Consider the following 21,165-nt stretch of genomic DNA (forward strand, 5'->3'; position numbering starts at 1 on the left):
GAGGTTGATGACCCTATCTTTTCCACAGGAGTTGAGGTAAGAAAATAAACTAATTCATGTGACTTTAGATTATGCTATGCACATGTATTAGAGCATTCATAAAGATTGCATATTCATTCATTCATTTGTTCAGCAGAATTTTTCAAACATCTTCTTGATGCTGGGCACAGATACAGAGATAAAAGATGTAGTTCTAACCCTAAAGGAATTTAATATATTGTGAGGGAGACAGACAATAATAATAAAAATGTCTCATACATCTATTGTCTCTACCATGTGCCAGGCTGTGTTCAAAGCACCTTGGCATATATGAGCTCGTGTTATCTTAATACAACCCTATGAAATAGATACTATTATTAGCTTCATTTTACAGGTAAAGAAATTGAGGTGCAGAGTGGCTAAGTAACTTGCATAATGTCACACAAATCTAATGGTAGATTTGGGACTTGAATCCAGGCAGTGTGGCTTTAGTCTTTACTCTAAATCTGTGCTAACCAATACAGTAGTCAGTAGCCATGGATGGCTTGGAGCTCTTGAAATGTCGCAAATCCAGATTGAATTGGGCTAGTGAAATATACACTAGATTTCAGAGACCTAGTATGATAAAATACCTCATGTTGAAATGTTACAATGGTAATATTTTGAGTATACTGAGTTAAGTAAAATATATTAAAACCAATTTCACTTAATTTTTGTGACTACTGGAAAACTATAATGCATATGTTGGGTTGCATTTCTGGTTCCCATTACATTTCTATTGGACTGTGCTGCTCTAAATCATTACAGTGCAATAATAACAACAATAATAATAGGTGACATTTATTGAGCACTTACTATGTGCCACATACTGTGCTGATTGCTTTTACAAACACCATTTCAATTAAGCCTCAAAATAACCCTGTTTATTATCTTCATTTTATCAAAAAGGGAAAAAGTTTTGAGAAAGTCAGTACTTTCCCTGAGGTTAGTCAGCTAGTTAATGCAGACCCCAAATTTGAAACCTTTTATGTCTGAGTCAAAAACTGCAGCATACACTGAAAGGAGCACACTGAAATATACTGAAGTGATTGGAGAGGTGTGATTGTGTCTGGTGTCTCAGTGAGTGGGACCTCTCCAATCACACACATATACTTCAGCACACTGAAGTATAAGTAGTGGAGAGAGTCCTCTCTAGACACACACACACACATACACACAATAAATTATTGTTATTGGATTGTCAATTAAATCTTGGGGCATTTTCTTTGTTTTTATTTTTATAAGAATATTTAATATTGTATACTTTATTTGGTATGTAGACGTTTAAAATAAAAATCACCAGGTCATAAAATAGACATCCTGGATGGAAATCTCTTTTTGCAAAGCTCCAGCCCTTAGTGAACATTGGTATAGTTGAGCCCTGAAATGAAGCAGTGAGTCAGCCTATACAAATTGCATTTAATTTTCATTCTAATTGTTCTCTCAGGTCACTGGGAAATTTATGTCCTGCCCCTCTTTGTCCACAGAGAAGAGGAAGAGGAGCAGCATTGCTCTTTTAAGTCGTTTAGTTTTTTGGCTGATAAGAAAAAATTGCTTTCCATTTCACTGTCCCATGAAATGCTGTTTGTGTTTGAGAGAGCAACAAAATACTGTTTAATGACCCCAACTTTTCTTTCTTCTAGAGCAAAGACTCAGGTGGACTGAAGGCGGCTATGATAGAGTTGGTGGAAAGGTTAAAGTTCAAGAGCTCAGACCCTAAAGTAAGTATTGTTTTAGAATTAATTAGGTATTGATGCCCCAAGTATTTCATTCTCCTTGAGCTAAATTCAAGGGATGTTAATGGCCATCTATCTGAACATTGCATCAAGGTCTAATTAAGCCTGCCCATCAAAAACAGTGTTCTAATATCTAGAGATAACTCATCTATTTTTCCCTTTCTCTATTTTATGACTTAACAACACATAATCATTAATTGTTTCCTCTGAACTGCAGACAAGTGCATTTTTAATTTTCCTTTACTGGGCCTTTGAGAGTACTGGCCTGTGTGTCCATTAAATCCAGCCAAAGGCATCCAAGATATAATCAGCTTAATGCTGGGGACTGGAATAAGCTCAGCCCTATCCAGTTCAGTACTAGCGTCTTGTCACACCCCCACTTACAGAAGCCAGTTGCCACTGTGCATGCTTTTGTCCTCATGACCTGGAGTCTGGTCTGGGAAATAGTTTAAGCTTCCTGCTTTCTCTGCAAGATGTTGGGGGCTGTCTGATTGATATTCCTGGGAGACTCCATGCCAGGGTTATACCAGGGTTGGGGGTGGGCTGGGAACTGAGCATGCCGGAGGGATTATGACTAACACAGCCTCCCTTCTCCTACCCAGACACTTGCTGTGGCACTGCCTGGTATTGGTGCCAGCTGGCTCTGCCTGAGAATCAAATCCTCTCACAGTTAAATACGGAAAGGAGCATGATTTTGTTTGGCTTTTTGTGTTGGTTTTTTTTTTAATCTCAAGATTTTTATGAGAGAAATAAGACTAGCATTTCTTGAGCACTTACCAAGAGCCAGGCACTGTGCTAAGAACCTTACATGCCTTTTTAAAAAATTTGTAGTAAAATATACTTAATGAAGTTTACCATTTCAACCATTTTTAAGTGTACAGTTGAGTGACCTTAAGTACATTCACATTGTTGTACATCACCACCATCTATCTCCAGAGAACGTTTTCCATCATCCCAAACTGAAACTGTACCCATTAAGCACTACCTCCTGTTCCCCCTCTCTTCTTACATACTTGTGATCATTGCAGTAACCTTGTAAATAGCTTTTATTCTCATTTTATTGATAAAAACACCGAGGCTCAGAGAGGTAGGGCCTGTTGTCCCCAGTAGAGTATAATTTAGAGCTGAGATTCAAATTCTGACTGCAGTGCCTGTGCTCTTTTATATGATGCTGCGAGCACTGGGCTTCATCTCTTTTCTGCCGTATAATCACATTGTGCCTCCGTCTTCTAATCCGAAGCACTGAATGAGGCAGAGCCACAGACAATGACAGCCTCTTCAAAAGGTGGCTGCAGTTACCAGTCTACATGATAATTTTCTCTTCGTACAGCATTGAAAGTATTGGGACGTTGGTAATATTGCTTGTCTTCTGGTGTAGTTAGGGACCCAGAGGTAGGAAGTATCTTGAGAGGAAAAAATTGGGGTAACCTTTACCAATTTTCAAAGTAGAAAGACCCCTTTCCCCCCTCAAAACTATTTATACCAAAGTAGTTTTCCTCTAGTGAAGATGAACTAATTAATTATTAGAGACAACAAAGTTTTTTTTTTTTTTAACTGAGTTTCTCTGGTTTCTGGGACAACAGCTATCTTGTTTTTTCTCTTTCTGCCACACCCACATGCTTATAGACAGTGAAGAGTGAGAGAATGTGTACAAATCACACTGAGTGGCTTCTGTGCGTAATGATGATACAGGTAAAGTGCTTTGGGATCCTTTATGTATAGTACTTCTGATGGGAAACTTGCCAGAGGTGAAAGAATTGAGTGGTCCCAGGAGAGCAACCTGTGGAAGCCTCAAGATTTTCCCATGATGTATCATAAGCTAAAGGATATTCACTAAGGCCACACTTCACCTTGGATATGTTTATACACACTTACTTTTCTTTTATCTTATCTTTATCTCACCCTGTTTAATTTTCCACCAATCTATTTTATTTTCAAGCCACTTTTTAGTCTACCATTTGTGTATGGAATTTTTACCTGGAGCCAGCTTGAAGAAGGACCAACATAATTGCAGAATGATTGCCAGATCACAGAGGGGGTGAAAAAAGGGGCTAAATAAATGCATAATTTCTGCAACAAGGAAAAGTTTCCCAGAAATAAATTGGTGTCTTCCAAAAGAACCTATAAGTTTTTAGTCTGTTCTGTTTTCCCTTCCAACCCCACCATCCCCTTTTTAAGTTGGCCTATTTAAGAAGGGCAGAATCTCTCAGGCTTTATGACTTGTCACTTCCTGGCACAGCAGCTTTACATAGAAGCACTGATTGACTCATGGAGCACTGAACACTGTCTCTGCCTCACTTCCTCTAGAATTCCCTAAAGCCTCGCAAAGCTTGATTAGTCCAGACACTGAGGTCTGCTGGGGACTGAGTTAATTTTTACCTCTCAGTTTTGCTGGAGAGGGGTGGAAGATGCTTAGATTAACCATTTTTCAAAATTATAAAATAATATATGCTTATAGATTAAAAATATGAATATCCATAGAGGAAAACTAAAATGAATTTCCCTAAGTTAACCACTATTAAAAGTTTGGCATGTAACTTCTAAACAGTTTTTCATATGGAAATATACTTCTAAGATATTTTACAAAAATTTTACTATAGCTGTGGTTTTATTACACAGAATATCTTCAATATTCTTAAACATTTTATCAGTAATTCGGACTTCTTTAATGAGATGCCTCATTTTGTCCAAAATATTTGTCAGACACCCTCTTTTCTTCAGCTTGGTGGTTCTTAAACTTCAGTGTGCATGCAGATCACCTAGAGGACTTGTGAAAATGCAGTCCCGGGCCGCCTCCCGGCGTTGCTGACTCGGTTGGCCTGGGGGAGGGGGCCTAGGAACTGTGCTGTTTTTCCTGCCCGCTTGTGTTTTTGGGTTTTTTCATTCCTTTCAGCAAATAGCCAGAAGAGCTCTTGTAAGTAAGTCCAATGATTTCAACCTTGAAAAAAATGAAATACATAGAAGTCTAGGCTTAGAAAACAGATCAGTTGAGCTGAGGTAGCAAAGGAGGAGTAAGGAAGGGTAAAGGGAGGTAAACTGAGTCATCAGTCCCGGCTGCCTGAGTGGAAGGATTCCTTTAAAGGTTATGTCCAACAGAGAAGTAGCAAAGCCAAAAAAAAAAGGGAAAGGAGTCCTGGTCAGGTATTAGGATGATCAGGGCCCATGCTGTGGTCCAGGAGTAGGCTGAGTTCTAAAACCAGAGGGACAGCAGGAGACAGCAAATCCCAGCCACTAGGGCCGAGCCTGAGGACAGGTATGAGAGCCAGTGGTGGCTGGCAAATAAGGCACAAATCCAGATGGGGTTGTGCGCTTGCATGCTGCTGTGGTGAGCCCTGCTTTAAAGGGTACAGACCTCCAGGGGTGTAGAACTTGCATACGGTGGAAGGAGGTTATTTTTAATAACACTCTTTATTTTGTTTAATTGAAAGTGGTCTATTAAATAATCCTAATATGTCTGACATGATCCAGTTTGCAAACTCTTTTGTTCAGCCATACTTTTCAGAAACATCTGTTGCACAAAGCAAGATTTTAGTCTCTAGGTTTCTTACATTTGTGCTAGATTTTAGGGAAGTTAAAAGATGTAGTTAACTGAGGTGTGTACATGTGTATATGTCTGGACCTGGATTTTTAGGAAATTTAATGCGTCTGAGTTCTTTACAGCTTTCCTTTGTAGTGACTATGCAGTTATCTTTCATAGTTTACCCAGAGGAAACTGAAACTTAGAAAACACATTGATTCCCTTCCCTTCCTTCCCCCTGCCCAGTCTCCCAGGAAGCATTGAACCAAAAGCATAACAAGCTAAGCTCACACTAACCTGTTATTAGGCAGTTAATAATAACCACTTTCCTATTATGTATTGATTGCTTTTCTTTCCATCTAAGATGCACCATTCACTGATTACTATCGCTAGTGTGCTTGAAACAAAACAGTTAAAACCACATTTGTGTATCTTGAATTCATACTAATTTAATAAGAAGTGATCCTCAAAAAAAGCATCTTAAACTTGAGCCACGTGGCTCACATTTTTCTGTCTGACTGGAGTGGGATCTAATCATGCTAAGGCTGTCTAGAACATAATCAGGCTCTTTTCCTTCTTCTTTTCTCCAATCTCTAAAGATATTCCTACTGAAGCGTGAAACTAAAGAATGTCTAGCAACATGAAATCAGTTAAACAGAACTGAGAATTGTTTTCCTATTTTATTTTTATTTAGCATTTAATAACTGCAAGAGAATTTTACAGTCCTTTTTAATAGCTGATATCACTGACATGGAACACAGCCCAGTTCTTCACTCCTGGGCTAATCAGACTGTTGTTAAAATGATAGGTTTTACATGTACAAATAGTGATGGATATAAGCAAAACCTAACTTGAATTCTTGGTGTTAGTGTCCTGTTACTCACCAGAATCAAGTCAGGTCTCGTGCTCGTCCTTGCCCTGCCCTAAGATAAAAGTATTCACTGGGGCAGTGTTTATTCAACCGACTGAAACAGAGAACTGAGATGCCTCAGTTGTCAAGCTGATTCATCCAAAAGTATTCCTTTGGTTGGAGGGTTATTAGAATTATTGACCTATTTCTTCACTTTGCATTTTAAAAAAGAAGTTGTTAAGTAGTAATCTTGGAAAGCATGAATTGTGTTTATTTTATCTCTGTATTCTCAAGCCCTTCTAGCCTGGTACCTGGCACATAGTAATAGCTACGCATTATCTATTACAACAACCATATGAAAAGAAATATTATTTGCCCTGTTTTATGGATAGGCAGTCCAAGACTAAGGGGGTTAAATAACTTGCTAGTAAGCGATGGGATCAGGACTTAACTTCAGATTTGTCCTACTTTATGTTATGCACCCCCACACTATTGTTGAACCCATGGATGAGTAGATACTTATACATAGAGCCCGTCATCCCTAGCAATATGACTGTTATCTTTGCTAACTATTTTCTCCTCATACCCTTCTTTTTTTTAATTGAAATATAGTTGATTTACAATGTTGTGTTAATTTCTGGTGTGCAGCATAGTAATTCAGTTATTTATATATATAAATTCCTTTTCATATTCTTTTTCATTATAGGCTGTTACAAGGTATTGAATATAATTCCCTGTGCTATACCGTAGGACCTACCTTGCTGTTTATCTATTTTATATATAGTAGTTAGTATCTGCAAATTCCAGACTCCCAATTTATGTCTCCACTCCCCTTCCCCACTGGTAACCACAAGTTGGTTTTCTTTGTGAGTCTCTTTCTGTTTTGTAGATAAATTCGTTTGTCTCTTTTTTTTTTAGCTTTCACATATAAATGATATCATGTGGTATTTTTCTTTCTCTTTCTGGCTTACTTCACTTAGTATGACAATCTCCAGGTTCATACATGTTGCTGCAGATGGCATTATTTTGTTCTTTTTTATGGCTGAGTGGTGTTCCATTGTATGTATGTATGTGTGTATATATATGTGAGGACACCAGAGTAAAGGTTCTTGCCCAAGGTCACCCAGGCAATTTCAGCAGAGCTGGAGAAGGTTGACAGCTTTTAGTACTATAGCTCTGTAGTTTTCCCATAAGAGTAGTTTTGTCCATTTGACAAGGATATGGAAAAATTGGAACCCTCATACATTTCTAGGAGGAATATAAAATGGTGTAGTCACTTTGGAAAACAATCTGGCAGTTCCTCAGAAGGTTAAATGTAGAGTTGCCATATCATTCAACAATTCCATTCCTGGTGTATACCCAAGAGAAATGAAAACACCAATGAAATGAAAACACACCAGTGTTCATAGCAGCATTATTCACACTAGCTAGAATGTGGAAACAACAACGTGTGGATAAATGAAACGTGGTATATATGTGTAAAGTGGAGTACTGTTTGGCACTGAAAAGAAGTGAACCACTGACACATGCTGCAACAAGGGTGACCCTCAGAAGCATCATGCTGAGTGAAAGAAGTTATTCACAAAAGACCAAGTGTTGCATAATTCCATTTATATGAAATGTCCAGAAAAGGCAAATTTTTAGAGAAAGAAAATAGATATGTTGCTTGGGGCTGAGGGAGATGGAGAAATGAGGGGCAGTGACTACTAAAGGATATGAAATTTCTTTTTGTGGTGACGAAAATATTCTATTGATTGTGATGATGATCACACAACTCTGAGTATACTAAAACCACTGAATTGTATACTTTAAGTGGGTGAATTGAATAATACATATTATGTCTCAATAAAGCTGTTGAGAGAGAGATTACTGTCTGAATCACTTTTTTCAGCCCTTTACTTGAATTGTCATAGTGAATAGTCTTTTTTCTTTCTCCTTTCCTCTTCTGGATAGGAATGAGGATCAGAAATCTAATGTTAACCTCTGTCAGGGAGAGGAAGTATTTTACAGTTATTAAAAGCTCAAACTGGTAGCAAACTGCACTGAGACACATCCCCTCCAGAGTTGATAACTAATAAAGTCGTGGGCAGGTCCTGTTCTTAACCTCTCCATTTTTCAGGTTTTTTTTGTTTTTTCAGCTGCAAAATAGATGATAACAGTACATACTTCATTGAGTTGTTAGGAAAATTAAATGAGATAATCCATTTAAAATGCTTACTACAACATCCTGTAAATGGTGGCTGCTACTAGCTTTTTCCTGGTGCTCAGAACCACCACTGTTTCCAGCAGAGGGGCAAGGGTACATGGGCGCAGTTTCCCTCCTCGCCCATCTCCGCTCACCTGTCTCCAAGAGTTCAAGAGACCTTCCAATCCTGGTGGAGAAAAATAAGCCACCTGTTTATAACTAACTCAGTTCTGCACTTTGATCAGTTAATACTTCCAGGATCAGTGACCCTTATGGATTGCAATTTTTAAAGGGTCATGGCTACCTCTTTGAGTGATAATGACAAGCAAATAAGTTGAGTTATGTCTCCATAGTTGAGACCCCTCGACGTTGCTGTGTGGCTCTGACTGTGGGCCTTGCCTGCTGCTGCCTTGCCGGTGTTAGTTCAGTGTAGCTCTGTTGCTCATTCAAGTCAAGGCAAATATATCTTCCTTGGGGAGTGTGCAACTGTGTGTCCATATATTCCCAATAGAAACAAGAAATCAATTCATAGAAGCAATTATGTTTATTGTTATGGAGAAAACTCTCTAGTTAGCAAAACTGCCTGGTGCCAACTAAAGAAATTAAAAGTCACAAAAGAAATCACGTGTGGCATTTAAGAGACACATTGGGAGATATAGCCTCACTTTAAAGTAAACACCACTGAGATTCTGGTTCCCTTTCTACTTCCCTTTCTCCCTTCCCCTGCGGCTTTACCCTTTATCTGTTTTCTTCCTAGTGGAGCCCCAGAGCTCCTAATTGAAGCACTGTAACAATTGACTCTAGGCATTTAAAAACCTGGGTGGACATGGTCTCTGAGCTGCCTGGTGGGCTAGAGCATTGTTAGAAATCAAAGGGATTGAGCTTTAAATGGCTTAATAAAATTAACACATTGTGATGTCCTTCTCCCCCTACTCCAGCTCCTCTGCACTGACAGGAGCTTGATAATATACTCTCTGCCAAAGCTTAAAGGGCTTATTATGTGGCCAATGTGAAGAAGGGAGTGGAGCTGTCAGGACTCCCCCATAGCAGCCACGCTTCACATTTCCAGTGCAGGATTGTATTTGACGTTTAATTTAGAAGCCTGGATATCTAGATATAAAACTTTACTGTAATAATAGTGATAAAAACCACCCAGACTTTAAGGGCCTCCTTCTTTCTTATCCCCCCTTTCCCCCTTTCCTCTTAGTTCAAAACTTGGGTTTGCTCGAGGAGAAATGTGGGTTTTTTCTTTTTTGATGTCTTAAGGCTAAAGCTACAGAATGCAACTCTCAGCCAATCAGGTTTATATAGATGCCTGTATGTATATATGAATGTAAAATTTGAAAACCAGGCCTCTCCCCTGATTGACTCTGCATTTAGCCAAAGGGCAGAATCCATCAGGTCTCTACAGTTGTGTAGAGAGCTTCATTCAACCCAGTGTTCCAGTTAATGACCATCCATCCCTTGGTTGAATGGCTTTTGTTTACTTATTGAGCAGGTGAAATAGACTTGATGATATTGCCTTAATTCCTAACTCAGTCTATTAGTTAGACATTATAATCCCCATTTTACAGATGAAGAAACAAATATTCAAAAGGCTTAATGACTTGTTCCAAGGCCACAGGGCTAATAATGCAATAAATTGCCTTTCTATGATTGCTATATGGAATTATTAATAGTTGTAGGAAGTTATTAACTTTTTGCTTATAGAAGATGGGTTTGGAAGAATATACCAACATAGAGTTTGTTTAGACTTCCAGGGGAAAAAGATTGAGTGTGCCATGCTTTCCTTTCCTGTTATGATGAAAGAGCGCAGACTTCAGAGCCAGATAACCTGAGTCCATATACTGGTGCTCATCACCTCTGTGACTTGATTTGTCTGAGCCTTCAGCTTCATCTGTAAAATGGGACCAGTCATATTATGTTTTTAGTAATGAGCCTTTAATGCTCTGTGTGTGTGTGTGTGTGTGTACGTGTGTACTTACGTTTGTATGTAAGGGAGGGAAAACCATGAAAGGGAGGAAATTCAGAAGAAGCATATTGCAGGGTCATACGCATGGAGCTGGTGAAGAACACGCAGTACAGTACTTAGGCTCGAGTACCAAAACGTACAGTCTCAGGAGAAGCACTCTGACAGATAGGAAGGAGGGCTGCAGTGTCCTGACTGACATCTGGGTTCCTGTCTAAGAGACTGTGATTCTGAGAGTCAGAGCTTCAAGCCAAGCCAGAGACTGTCTAAGGCAAATCTGAGGTCTGAACACCAAGAGGGAGAGAGCTTGAGGGTATGTTTAGTTAGAAGGGCCAAGGGTGGGGTTTGAAGTCAACATTAGAAAGCTGGGGATTCAGGGCCAAGTGGAGTTGAGAAAGGAGAGAATGCTAGCCTAGGACAAGTTGGAGGTCACATCAGAATCCTAAATAGTTTCTTCAAATCACTCAGAAGCTCTTTGTGACTTGGAATTTTGCTTCAGCAAGCTACTAGTGCAAGGTGAGTGGGGCTGGGTTAAAAGGTCTAGGTGAAGGGGCAGGTGGAGCTTAAATGGAGCATTTGGGTCTAGAGAATGGGTACAGTTGCTTAGTGGAAAGTAGTGGGAAGGGGATGCAGGAAGGGGTGTTCATAGATACAGGGCAGACCTCCCCAGCCAGATTGTGGCAGAGAGGCAGATGTGGGACGGCTTCTGACACTCAGTCACAATATGTTGACTGCCATATGTGCAAGACCCTAAGCAAAGATGTCATAATTTCTCCTCCAGATATTAAGTCAAGAGACCTATTATCTGGTGGAGAAAATAAAACAACTCCGGAGTTTAGAGCCTGGGTGGTTGTCTAAACCGTGGTATCGTTGAGGAGGAAAGGGGGAACAGGACAAGGTCTTAAGGGAAGATATTAAAGAACAGTGTGGTTAGAAGGCAGACTATGTAGTCAAACTATGTGGGTTCAAATTCTAACTCTGCCACCTACTATGTATGTGAATTTGGACAAGTTTCTTACCCTGACTGTATCTCAATTTTTCACCTATAAAATTGATATAATGATAATTGCCACCTCATGGTATCATGATGATTAACTGAAGTAACACATATAAAGTGCTTAGAATATTGCCTAATATGTAAGTGCTTCAAATATTAGCAATGACAATGATGAGGAGAAGGGAGAGGATTCAGTTTGAGGCTTGATGCTGTAAGTAATAGAAAAGTGTCCAGGTGGAGATACACATCAAAAGGAACTGTGGGACTGGAGACCTAGAGAGAAAATCCAGGCTTAGCAGCCATCTCTGTGGGGGTGGTAGTTGAATTGCAAAGATGGGATGAAGTTGCTAAGGAGGAGGGTTTAGAGAGAAGGTGATTTTGCCCCCAGAGGACATTTAACAATGTCTGGAGACTGCGGTTGTCACAATTGGGAGTGAGGGAGCAATGCTACTCTCATCTACTACATAGAGGCCAGGGCTGCTGCTACATATTTTACAATGCACAGGCCATTTCCCTCCACAACAAAGAGCTATGAACTCCAAATGTCAGTAGTGTTGAGGTTGAAAACCCTTGGGGTTTCTCAATCACAGTCACCTGGAGACTGTGTAAAATTGCAGAGATGAAGCTGATAAACAGAAAGCCAGAGAAGTCCAGGGTCACAGAAACCATGGGAGGAGAGAAGACTGGGGGCATCAGCAGTGCTAAATGATACAGACAGATCAGCACTGAGGGCAGATGGAGTTGGGGACTAGTGGACTCCTAGTGCTAGAGGAGACTGGCCAGCAGGTTTTATGTGACTTTCTAAATAAGCCTGGTTAAAGGTAGGAGAGATGATAATCTCTTGATAGGGCAGCATTGCCAAAGGTAAAGGAGGGTTCTGCATTCTTTTTTACTTCTTATTTTGACTATGTCACCTTAACAACTTCTAGCTCAGATTCCTGGTCCCCTGATATCTGATCTTGTTTTCACAACAAATGTGATTAGAAGCTAACTTGGGTTAGTGAATTAGCTCCAAGAGTGTAAAATTTGTGCAGCTGTATCATATTAGAGATCAATGGGAGACTGAGTTTGGCTTTTCATTTTTAGTAGCTCAGGAGCCTGAGGCCCTGAGAGATTCAGTGACTTGTCCAAAGTCACACAGCTGGTTGATTCTGGAAGACAGGTCTGACTAACATCCAGGGTCTCTGACTTCCCATTCCGAGTACTCTCATCTGTGCCAGGTTGCTTTCCAGTGGTCTAAATCCTCGTTCTCAGAGGCTCATTTTTCTTTTCAGAAGGAGGTTACTATATTGAGTGGTTGTCAGAGGTTGATCCAAGGTGAATCTTTGCCCCATAGCTTACCTGCTGCATAACACTGTTTACATGTTGTCACCATTGTGGGCTTCAGTTCCCCTAACACAAAATGAAAATATTGTTGCCTACCTGAGAAATAAATCAGAAACACATGGGATGCTGCACGCATATGGTAGCTCTTAATATTTTCAGTTATCGTTATTCATAAAATCCTGTCTTTGTCACAGAATAAAAGGCAAGAGAATGCCCAGTGACAGAAGCTAGGCCAAAGTTAAGCATGCCTTCTGTTTCACCCAGCCTTGCTCCTAACTCCATCTCCTGCTTTATGATCAGAGCAGTATCATGAGGGTTGGTACTGCCATGGTTGTACAAGGTCCCGAGGCAGCTGTCTCTTATATTTTGATGATGTTGGTTTGTCATTGATGAACCTGGGTATTTCTCAAAAGTGAATGACTTCACACTTAAGGTCACTCACTGGACCAACTAGTTAGACATTTTTCAGCATTTTGCTCTTCTGAGGAGCTCTTCTGAGGATGACTGAGAGTCCCATAGAGGAACCCTCAGATGACAGTAGCAGCATGTGCTCTCAGTGCCTAGATATTGTGGCAGCCATTATTTTAATGGGCTTTAGTTGAAAAGGACTTGAAAAACCTTTGATTTGTTGTAGAAAAGGGGAATTAGATTAGGAAGGAAGGGTCTGGTATTAATTGGGAAGACAGAGAATAAAATGTTGACATGTTTGGGACCAAGGTTTAAGCAGAAGAATTATCCTGCCTAGCCCTTTGGATGCTCACCTCACCCCTAAACCTTCTCTTGGCTCCATTCCAGTGGCTATTTAGTTTTCTGTTTCAATTGTATTAATTTTTAAAAATAAACTTTATTTTTAGAATAGTTTCAGATTTACAGCAAAACTGAACAAGAAATAGTTCCCATGTACCCTCTCCTTCCACATACTTCACCGCCAATTTACCACACCAGAATGGTACATTTTTTTACAATCAATGAACCTACATTGACTCATCATCACCCACAGTCCATAGTTTGCATTAGAGTTCACTCTTGGTGTTATACATTCTGTGGATTTGGGAAAATGTATAGTGACATGTTATCTGCTATTATCATATCATACAGAGTATTTTCACTGCCCGGAGAATCTTCCGTGTTCTACCTGTTTGTCCTTCTCTCCCCAAACCTCTGACATCCACTGATCTTCTACTGTCTCCACAACCTTTTCCAGAATGTCGTATAGTTGGAATCATAGTGTATAGCCTTTTCAGACTGAATTCTTTAAACACTTTTTTTAAACATTGAATAATAATCCATTGTCTGAATGTATCAAAGTTTATTTACCCACTCATCTACTTAAAGACATCTTGGTTGCTTCCAAGTTTTGGCAATTGTGAATAAAGCTGTAAACATCCATGTGTAGGTTTTTGTGTGGACATAAGTTTTCAGCTGCTTGGGGTAAATACCAAGGAGCATAACTGCTGGATTGCATGGTAAGAGTATATTTAGTTTTGTGAGAAATTGCCAGACTGTCTTCCATAGTGGCAGGACCATTTTGCATTCTCATCAGCAGTGAATCAGAGTTCCTCTTGCTCTACATCCTCATCAGCATTTGGAGTTTACATAGTTCAGATTTTGGCCATTCTAATAGGTGTGTAGTGGGATCTCAGTGTTGTTTTAATTTGCATTTCCCTAATGATGTATCATGTTAAGCATCTTTCCTATGACTATTTATCATCTGTATATCTTCTTTGGTGAGATACCTGTTCAGGTTATTGGCTCTTTTTTTAATCATGTTGTTTTCTTATTGTTGAGTGTTAAGAGTTCTTTGTATATGTTGGTAACAGTCCTTTATCAGGTGTGTTTTTATAAATGTTTTCTCCCAGTCTGAGTCTTGCCTTCTCATTCTCTTAACAGGGTCTTTCTCAGAGAACAAGCTTTTAATGAAGTTCAGCTTATCAATTATTTCTTTCATGGATAATGCCTTTGGAATTGTATCTAAAAACTTGTCACCACCCCCAGGGTCATCTAGATGTCCTCCTATGTGATCTAGGAATTTTATGGTTTTGCACTTTACGTTTAGGTCTATAATCCATTTTGAGTTAATTTTTGTGAAAGATGTAAGATCCATGGCTAGTGTCATTTTTTTTGCATCCGTCCAGTTGTTTCAGCACCATTTGTTGAGAAGACTGCGTTTTCTCCATTGTATTGCTTGTGCTCCTTTGTTCAGGATTAACTGACTACATTTACGTGAATCTATTTATGGGCTCTCTGTTCTGTTCCACTGATATATTTATTTGTTTTTTCACCAGTACCACACTCTCTGGATTACTGTAGCGTTATAGTAAGTCTTGAAGTTGAGTAGTGTCGGTCTTCCAATTTTGTTCTCCTCCTTCAATATTGCATTGACTATTATGGGTCTTTTGCCTCTCTCCATATAAACTTTAGAATTAGTTCGCTAATATCCACAAAATAACTTATTGGGATTTTGATGAGTATTGCATTGAATCTATAAATCAAGTTTGAAAGAACTCACATCTTGACAATATTTAGTCTTCCTATCTATGGACATGGAACAACCTTTACATTTTTTTCTCCTTTGATTTCTTTCATGATAATTTTCCTCATATAGATTTTACACATAATTTGTTAGGTTTCTACCTAAGTATTTCATTTTTGGAGTGCTAATGTAAATGATACTGTGTTTTTAAATTCAAACTTGTTTGTTGATGGTATACAGGAAATTGATTGATTTTTATATATTAGCATTGTATCTGGCAACCTTATTATAATTACTTATTAGTTCCAGGAAGTTTTTTGAGGTTCTTTTGGATTTTTTGCATAGATAATCATGTCATTTGTGAACAAAGGCAGCTTTATTTCTACCTTCTCAATCTGTAAATCTTTTATTTCTTTCTTTTTTTTCTATTGCATTAGCTAGGACTCCCAGTATGATGTTGAAAAGGAGTGGTGGGAGGAAATGTTGCCTTGTTCTTGGTCTTAGTAGGAAAAATCTGGTTTCTCATCATTAAGTATTATGTTAGCTCTAGGTTTTTTGTACATTTTTTTAAATGAAGTTGAGAAAGTTCTCCTCTATTCCTAATTTGCTGAGAATTTTTATCATAAATGGTTGTTAGATTTTGTCAGGTGGTTTATATGCATCTGTTGATATGATCATGTGATTTTTCTTCTTTAGCCTATTGATGTGATAAGATTATAGGAACTGATTTTCAAATGCTGAACCAGCCTTGCATGCCCAGAATAAATCCCACTTGATCATGGTATGTAATTCTTTTTATACATTGTTGGATTCAATTTGCTAATGTCTTATTGACACCTTAACTTTTTCTTTGAACCATATTTCTTTTAAAAAATTACTGTTCAAGAAAAAAATAAGTGTTGCACATTACTATAGAAAATTTGGCCTGGAAAGTAAAAAAAAAGAAAAGTACTCTTAATTCCAGCACTCAGAGATAACCACTCTCCAATATTTTGGTGTATTTCTTATCGTCTTTTATAATAGAAATAATAGCAGCAGCAGTAAATATCATTATTACTTCATTGAGTGGATATTTGAAGTAACTGGGGAATAACTGAGGTAGAGATCCCATGGCATTCTATTAACAAAATGAGAAAGGAGGTAAAGAGGATACAAATGACTGCTTTTGTCTAGAGGCTTCTGAAGATGAGAAAACTGGTTTAGGGAAGAGATTAAATGTTCATTTTAATAGTCTTTTCTCTACCCTTCTTGATACCCCACTGAAAAATCCAAGCAATTCAGGCTTCTCACCAGGTTATCAGGAAAATGTTTGACATCACTCAGCATGTTGGTAATAGATTGTAGTTTATAATTCTTGTCTGGTATGTTTCTAGGCAACTGGATAATTTTACAAGCCTTGGGAGTGGACAGTTATCTTATTCACAAATAGTGGCTATTCCACTCATACACAAAAAATACAGGAAATGGGAGGTCCAGCCATCCACTGAAAAAGGACTCTGTCCTCCTTGTTGACAAAGCTCTTGCCTTGCTTGCCCTCACTGCAGCCTGGCAGAGGTTTGCAAGGAGTTTTCTTGGAGTAAAATGCCAGAGTAAATTCTGCAGGCTATACAGAGGCCTTAACTTTGAGATTCCCTACCTGAAAGTCTCCATGGACACTGGCATGCTGAAAGGGTCCTGTGCTGTGGGAGTGAGGACAGATTACAATATTCAAAAAGTTTCATTTCCTGCCTTTTTACTCTTCTCTTTTAGAATAGTGGCCATTCAGAAGAGAGAAAGGGGAGTAAAAATGGACTTTTTGACCTTTGGGGGAGGGATTTAGAGTCTTCACACTCTACGTCATGCAGTCTACAATTTTGTTTAGTCACTTTTGGAATGGGCTTCTTTAAAGTTACTTGCCGGAAATTTGGCTAAAAGAACAAGTATCCCTGAAGGCTTCAATCAGTGTGGATATGGATGCTTTTCTTTTGTGTAGCTTCCTGCTCCTGACCCTGTTCCATCTTTCTCAGTTCATCTCATTAACACTTTTCTGGAACAAATTTTTCTTAAGCCATCATGCTTTCTAGCTAGTATGCTTGTTGTTTTTATAATCTGCCTGTAATAGAAAAGTGAATAAAACCTTGGTTTCCTGCAGGCCAGCTAGCTGGGAGTTAAGGGCTTCAGCCTACGTCAAACACACTGAATGGTGGTGTTTTTAAGTACAAGCTCTTAATTCCGAGTTTAATATGTTTAATTATGTATGTGTAAAGTGCCAGTCTGCATGCCTCTTGGGTCAGGCCTAGCTTAGAAATGTTAACTATAAGAACGTCTAGAAAGTACTTAACTCTTCACATGTACACCCTTTATTCCAAGATTCACTTGGAGGGGAATCACTTCCTAGTGAGGATAACAACAGAAGCAACCTGTTAACTGAAGAAAAATATCAGTTAAAAAGAAACAAATTTAAAGAACCTGAAGCAGGCAAATGTACACTGGACTGGACTGGGCCGGAGGAAAGTTGGTTTCTAAACGGGACTTTACTACTGCATCTCTCTGGGGCCTTTTTTTTTTTTTTTTTTTTTTTTTTTTTATCTGTAAAGTTGGACTCAGCTCTAATAAGAAAAATCAGATGTTTACTAGTTAGTTCTCACCATTCACAAATAAGTGCATATTTTTAAAAATCACAATACTGTGTTTAAGTAATTTTAGTAAAATACTATGTTTAAGTAATAGCAGCTTTTTACCCTAATGCAACTATAACAAAGATATATCAACTCGCTTGTAACCTAGGGCTTTAAAGCTTTAACAACTTAGGAGCCAATCAGTTGACCAAAGGAAGCAAACTCTTTTTTTGGTTTCATTTGTATAGAGGACCCAGGTGAGATTTTCCTGGGGAGCACTACCAGTGCCCTAGGAGGTGCATCAAGGAGGAAGGGGAGATTTTTCTTTTAACCAGAGTAGATTTACTTTTGACTCTATTTTACGTTGGGATTCTACATTAAGTCTCTGCTTAGGGAAGGGACGTTCTATGGCTTTGACAAGATTTGACAATTACTAGTAGATCTTATAAAAAAGAATTATTTTACATCACCAGTTTTATCATTCTATGATACATCCAGCCTTTTGGGAGCTGTAAGATAGAGGCTGAAGAAGTTCTAAGAAGCCTACTCAAAAGTTAAGTCAGTGGCTCCCAGCTAGCAGGTGCTGATGTGAAGAGTCTGCTGCTCTTGGAGAACTCTGAAGTTTATAGCAGAATGGAGTTTTGATGAGGAGGAGGGGAAATGAAACCTGAAAGGGAGTATGGAAAGCTGTTTCATTCCTGCTATTGTTAGGAGTTCTTCCTCCAGAGTACTCAACCTACCACTTGCCCAATCTTCCAGGGACTCTCTCCTTTGGCCTCTGAATTTAAATGAATGCCAAGACCCAGAAGTTGATTCTTACGATTTTGAACTAGGTTGGAGAATGCCTGTTTGTTGGCTAGTAGGGAGCAGGAGTGAGAAGAAGGCATATAAAGCTTTTACAGAGTAAATTATTCTACTTTCACTTCTCATTTGTGGCCTGATCTGTATAAAAATAAACTGCACAAAATAAAGGTTGAAAAACCTGTGTAAAGCAAAGGAGAGTAGAGATTTTTAAAAAACCATGATTTATTAACCTACTGCAGTGGGGTCCCCACCTTTCCTGACTGTAGTGTCAGCTTCCTAACTTCAAATCACATATGTACGTGATGTCTAGTCAAATAGGCTGAGAGTCAGTTCTTATTATGTTCTCCATTTTAGTCACCTGGAAGAGATTTTCTCAGGCATTCAGAAAAGTTCATCCCTTAGCTAAAACTTCCTAGGTTTAGTCTCCAAGAGAAGAAGAGAAGGTCCTAGTTCTTGTAAGTCCTAATTTATTTCAAAGGTAGAGATCCACTGATAAATAATCAACATAAAGCATAACAGCCTTGAAATATATACACTAAAAATAAAAAGAAATTATATAAATAAACGCAAATCACAGTTCTCAATCTGATAAAGAACTTGCAGAGTCATTAATAACATTTAACACTCCCCCTCCCCTTTTCTCTAGCACCAGGGGGAGTACCTGCAAAGAGTATATGAATTTCTGAGGACTTGTGCCACTTAGTCACTTGATGTGTGAAAATGTCATACAGGCCTTATTTTGCATTGACGTTTTTATGGCAGTGTTACAAAAGCTACTGAAAGTATCAAGCCTCTTTCAATTTTTAAGAGGCTAATAAAAATGGCCTTATCTTCCCCTCTCCTATAGTCTTTCTCAGTCTTCTTTTTTAAGTTTTCCCAGTTTGACTTAACCTTCTGACAGACTATTAAAGTGTACAGAGCCATAAACTGGGAGCAAGAAGATTGGAGAACTCTGTCTCCTACGAGTTTGCAGCTAAGGCTCTTTCCTTATCTGTAAAAGAAAGGTGTTCACTTAAAAGACAATTGCTTTCTCTTTCAGCTCTAAAATTCTCTACTGGCTTTTCTCCTTTTGTCTACTGTTCTTCCTTTTCCCTGTTCCCTACCTCAGCTACCCAACATGCATAGCTGTTTAAAAATGCTCATAAAATAAACATGATTGTGAGGAAACATCAAGAAGTGTAGTTACTGGCAAAATGGAGAGTTTAGAGGTTCTTATGTGGGTAGTTCATTACTTTACTTGCTTTATGCCCTAGCCAAATACAGCCGAGAGTCATATTTTATGTAGTCTACACAGTTATTGCAAGATAAAACAATATATTTTCACCCATCAGAGAATAAACATTTAAAGGCTTGATATTATCCAAGATTGGTGAAGGTGTCGGAAAAGGCTTACTTTCACACATTGTTGTGGGAACGTAAATGGTGCATCTTTTTTGGAGGGCCGTTTTGCAGTGTTAATCAGTACTTTTAGAATATATATAAATTGACTCAGTGACTCCAGAGGTCTCTAAAGAAATTCATATGCAAATATTAAGAGGTATGGCCATGATGTTCATTGCTGTATTGTTTATGAAAGCAAAAATTTAGAAATATCTTGTGTTTCCATTAAGAAGAGAAATATTTAACAGATGCATTTATCCTTTTATCTCTCTGTATAAAGGTACATATCTGTATATATCCATATCATACAAATGTTAAAAATAATACGAGAATGAAATTGATTTGTAGATACTAACATTTTTTTAGTAGAAAAGCAAGACACAACCATATGTTCACCATGATCTATTTACATAAAAACAACATAATTGTCTACATACATACAGGTATACCTTGTTTTATTGCACTTCACAGATACTGTGTTTTTTACAAATTGAAGGTTTGTGGCAACTCTGTTAAGCAGTGCTATTTTTCCAACACTTCGGTTCTCTGTGTCACATTTTGTAATTCTCACAATATTTTTCAAATTTTTTCATTATTATTATATTTGTTATCATGCTCACTTTGGCAGCACATATATTATGTTGATCTGTGATCAGTGATCTTGATGTTTCCATTACAGAAAGATTATGACTTGCTTAAGGCTCAGGTGATGGTTAGCATTTTTTAGCAATGAAGTATTTTTAATTAAGGTATGTACATTGTTTTTTTAGACATAATGCTGTTGCATATTTCATAGACTGCAGTACAGTGTACACATAACCTTTGTATGCACTGGGAAACCAAAAAACTCGTATGACTCTCTTTATTATGATACTTTATTATGGTGATCTAGAACAGAACCCACGGTGTCTCCAAGGTATGCCTACATATGTATATAATTAAAATAGAACAATGACTGGAAGGACATGTATCAAACTATTAATAGTAATTACCTTCTGAGGAGAAAAATGGTATTGGGATGGAGAAAGAAAAGGAATTTCATTTTTTATGACAGATACTCAGCTATTAAATTTTTAAAAAGTAATCATGTATTACTGGTATAAAAATAAACAAAAGAAAAAGAAAAAAGGAAGGATAAGGATTTACTAAAGAGTGAAAAAGGCAAAAAGATTAGCAAGAAATATATAAAAAAAATTAGGAACAATATTCAGAGGATATTTCCAGAACTTCAAGATCAGATAGGACCCATGGTTGTTTGTATTTTGGTCAGGGCTGCCTAGCACTTATAGTAACAGCTCTACCTTTCCATTTCT

The 21,165-nt window shown here is 38.2% G+C and overlaps 1 protein-coding gene across 3 annotated transcripts in view; it reads left to right on the forward strand.

The window, feature by feature from the left end:
- TRIM44 (tripartite motif containing 44) overlaps positions 1-21,165 on the forward strand; it is an 89,170-nt gene that overhangs the window by 17,743 nt on the left and 50,262 nt on the right. For 2 of the 3 annotated variants that reach the window (XR_004323152.1, XM_006195037.3), the window contains exon 2: positions 1,662-1,739. Coding sequence is in view for 2 of the 3 variants with exons in the window: in XM_006195037.3 (XP_006195099.3) it covers positions 1,662-1,739 (78 nt within the window). In the remaining variant the exon portion in view is untranslated. Of the gene's footprint in view, positions 1-1,661; positions 1,740-3,380; positions 4,081-21,165 lie in introns of those variants that run through there. The other variant, XM_032488464.1, reaches the window with a different exon arrangement.

The sequence above is a fragment of the Camelus ferus genome, chromosome 10 (genome assembly GCF_009834535.1).
Source record: "Camelus ferus isolate YT-003-E chromosome 10, BCGSAC_Cfer_1.0, whole genome shotgun sequence".
In the NCBI taxonomy this organism is placed as follows: domain Eukaryota; kingdom Metazoa; phylum Chordata; class Mammalia; order Artiodactyla; family Camelidae; genus Camelus; species Camelus ferus.